The following is a 3535-nucleotide window of genomic DNA, read 5'->3' as shown; positions in this document are numbered from 1 at the left end:
CCGTCAACTCCCCTCACTCTGCAGTTCTCTTAGCTGGTACTGCATCTGGTCTTTCGCCGATTGCTTGCCAATAAGCGCCTCTTCCAGCCTCGACGCGAGTGCGTTAGCACTGCGCCATCATCATCATTGTGCAAATCACACGACAAGAGCAGATCAACCCACCGTTCCAACTGCTTGAGTGCCTCTTCTGTTCGGCCGCGTTCTTCAGCCAACTTATCCTCCCAGGCTTCAGCGGTCATACTGTGGTCATCCAGCTGAGACCATAGAGTGTACTGGGGTCGCCGACAAAGATGCGCTTGTTCGCGATTACAACGCTCTTCATGAAGGTCTCCTTAGCCTCCACTCGTTTCAGTTTATCTCTCACAGCCTTCTTCAATTTCCATCTACGTTCCCTCTCAATAGCGATCTGGCTAGTCAACGACGACTGCGTGCTTGCTGACAACACGCCAGTGTATCATATCTCATCATAACTCTAGTGGTGACAGGCACACCCAGCATGCGGCTCTTGTTCTTCGCTGCGTCAATTTCTCTCTCTTTCTCCAACTTTTCCTCCTCAACCTTCGCCCGGGACATCGCCTCCTGCTGTCGCTGTAGCTCCACGACACCCAACTGGTCTCGCGATCGTGCAAGTGAGCGCGTCTAAGTCACCAAGCAGATCGCCAGCCTCTCAGGAAGGCCGGATTGGCACACCAGAAACTTGCGGTCATTCACAATCCTCCTGTTCTCGGCAAGTGCAAGGTCTCGTTCTTTCCTCATCTCCTCGAGCCTCGTCTCCAGCGCCTGAACTTCCCTTTTGCGCAACTGAGCCTCCTTCCAGTACTCCTGAAAACGGTGATCTTCTTACACCACATACTCTACCCTATGGAGATACCTTCAGGTCGGCTTCGGTTTTCTGCAACGCAGTTCTGGTGCCTGTCAACAGCCGAGCTCGATTCGGTCCATGGATCTCATCGCTCCTACTCGTGAGGTCCTTTTCACGCGACGCGAGCTTCCTCTCCAACGTCTTTATTTTCTGCTGCAAGTCCACGAACAAGGCCGGCGAAAGCGATGTAGATATTCGCGAGATGTTGTGCTCTGCGTTGTCATCCTCCTCAACCACAGACATACAGCGCGACAAGGATGATGATGCCTTCGAGACTGCAACCTCCCCATTAACATTATCACCAACACCACCCTACGAGGAGCACTAGAAGGAAGCTATGAACACCCGATTGCCATGGGTGTAGACATGGCAATACGAACGGTAACGCTTCAATGGTCGTGAAGTGCTGAGCGCTTGTCACTGACGCCAGAGAAATGTCATACCCCTCTCCCTTCGAGTGTGGACAACCCACTAGGGATCCTTTGTCTCCATCGGCATCACCTGAGCTTTAATGTGCTGTGGGTGTAAAGACTGGGTCCTCTAGACGTCGGCTGGGCTAACACTAGGGACCATCGGCCGATTGAATTGGCTTTTCTAAGTAAGTTTTCGGCGAGTCCCTCGGGCTCAACACCCATGGCACTCTAACCGTTGAAGAACAATCTATAGAGCCGTTATTAAACCCACAACTGAGGTTGTGGAGGAACGTAACGATGCTTACTGATGACCAGATGATCCGACGACGATATGGCTGACCCAAATGTGAGGTTGAGTGATCTAGGATAATGATTCTTCACAGCCATGAGTTAAATACAACAAATATCTCATACCAACTTTCCCTCAACTACACTGATATATTACTACGGTACAGTATTGCCAATAGGATAGAATGAAGGACCAATACTCTCCACCAGAGCTGTACCATCCTTGCTCAAGCATGACCAGCCTCATCATAATTATACAGTACCAGCATTGTCATGATGATCTCACGGTTGAAAGATGCTGTATACAAACTGAGTAGCTACCGCTCACCTCCTCACGCGAGTTCGATCCTCGCACCCGTCATTTCTCTTAGGCAACAGAACTCCAACCCCGATATTGACAGACACAACAGTATGACAGGCGAAGAGTGATCATCGAAACTTGTCAGTACTCATCACCACACGATGACCAGCACTAGTATCTAGGCCCGTCCCACTCAGTCCTTCCTTAGCTCGAAAGTTTGCATTTTGATGCCAGTCGAGTCGATCGTGCATATCGTATTGCTATCGCCTGTATCCTACACCATTCAAGCCACTACACTCTACAGCTCTGCTCACCCGTATGAATATCCCTTTCTGTAGCAGAGGCGATCACATCCTTGCACAGTTCGACCATCTGCCCTTCAGTGAGAGCCTCATGGGAAGCAAGCTGCTGATGAGCCTTCGTCAACTGAACAGTGAGAGAATGCGGGCACGAATGAGGGAGAGGGTATGGACTTGCCCACCTGGTTATCAAGGATACTCTGAACCAAGGAGCTACCACTGCCTTGGGCGCCACAAGGGATGGACTCAAATGAGCCGATAGCATCATAACCGTACACTTTACCTGAACTCGACGCAGGTTCGAACCCTGGTAGCGGCATTTTTACCACCTTTCCCGTTCTCATCAATGCCAGCAATCATGTTGAAAGTGTAGTATCTAAAGCGAACCTCCTCCACAATTACGATCAAACTCCCATCACGAAATTCAAACATGACCAATACCGTACCCACTTCATATCTAACACGCTTGAACCTAAGATTCCCTCTCCCAGCCCGTCCCTTCACGTACGGAAAGAATCGCTTGTAATACAGAATATTCGACAGCATCTGAGCCACGGCACCCACAGTCGGCTCTCGCCTGTGCTCATGGACATAGCGAGCTACTCGATTCTGAAAGAACCACCAGCTAGCCCAACGGCTCCGCCCAGTGTCGCCTTACTTTCAACACCTTGTGAAGGGTGATCTGATCGGCCAACATTCCACTGGTAGTAATCACACAACGCTCCGTCCTGTCATCACCAAGTACCGAGATATAACTATTAAGCATTTTACTCACAGTTTGGTGATTTTAGATCCATTCCTGGTTGCGATAGAATACCCTTTACTAACACGATTGTCAGTCGAGACCACGCAGTAGTCGGCACCAGGAACAGCGATGCAGGTCCTGACAACAGCAGTAACATCAGAAAAACATCACCCATCACACATTACCCTCCATTGTCCATGTAAGGATTGAACTCATTCTTGTGTTCCATAGGAGCGGCCTCGTAGTTAGGAGCTTCATCAGGGCGACGAGGCATGCTAGCCGAGGGCATCATCATCATGATCGATCGAGAAAAATCAGCTGGCGTAATCACAGTCACCCCGTCACACCAACTCAACCCCTCGGACTCGACAACATCAGAGGTTCTCATGGTCCCCATCTTGGATCGGCTAGGAAGTTAAAAGGGCGGCTCTGAGTCATCGTCACTCTACATACCACAAATCGTTCACATCATCCCTCCCTGTACCCCCTACTACCGCATCTCCAGCAAACGAGTCATCATCTAGTGCTTTAACTCTAATATGATACCCGTCGTCAGGAACCTCCCCGAAAACGTTCAAATGGGGGCTAGGGCCGAGCAGATCTCGCCAGTTGGGCACATGGTCGAAG

General features: G+C 50.3%; 2 protein-coding genes across 2 annotated transcripts in view; both read right to left on the bottom strand.

Moving 5' to 3' along the window:
* The window catches only part of Pmar_PMAR021183 (Tropomyosin-2, putative), a gene marked incomplete at both ends in the record, with an annotated part of 2089 nt that extends 984 nt beyond the window's left edge, over window positions 1–1105 (bottom strand). Inside the window, 7 exons of the mRNA XM_002782589.1 lie at window positions 18–109; window positions 163–254; window positions 287–435; window positions 492–639; window positions 691–822; window positions 872–912; window positions 961–1105. Coding sequence (XP_002782635.1) covers window positions 18–109; window positions 163–254; window positions 287–435; window positions 492–639; window positions 691–822; window positions 872–912; window positions 961–1105 — 799 coding nt within the window. The remainder of the gene's footprint in view (window positions 1–17; window positions 110–162; window positions 255–286; window positions 436–491; window positions 640–690; window positions 823–871; window positions 913–960) is intronic.
* Window positions 1106–2057: 952 nt separating this feature from the next.
* On the bottom strand, window positions 2058–3206 carry Pmar_PMAR021182 (proteasome subunit beta type, putative; the record flags this gene model as incomplete). Its single annotated transcript, XM_002782588.1, has 8 exons — window positions 2058–2131; window positions 2179–2290; window positions 2346–2446; window positions 2493–2539; window positions 2672–2772; window positions 2822–2891; window positions 2939–3046; window positions 3094–3206. The coding sequence occupies 8 exons, from the start codon at window positions 3204–3206 to the stop codon at window positions 2058–2060; spliced, it is 726 nt and encodes a 241-aa protein (XP_002782634.1).
* Window positions 3207–3535: the final 329 nt, after the last annotated feature.

Source organism: Perkinsus marinus, assembly GCF_000006405.1.
Source record: "Perkinsus marinus ATCC 50983 genomic scaffold scf_1104296938764, whole genome shotgun sequence".
Taxonomy (NCBI): domain Eukaryota; phylum Perkinsozoa; order Perkinsida; family Perkinsidae; genus Perkinsus; species Perkinsus marinus.
Note: the sequence above shows the minus strand (reverse complement) of the source record. Positions and strands in the feature narration are given on the sequence as shown.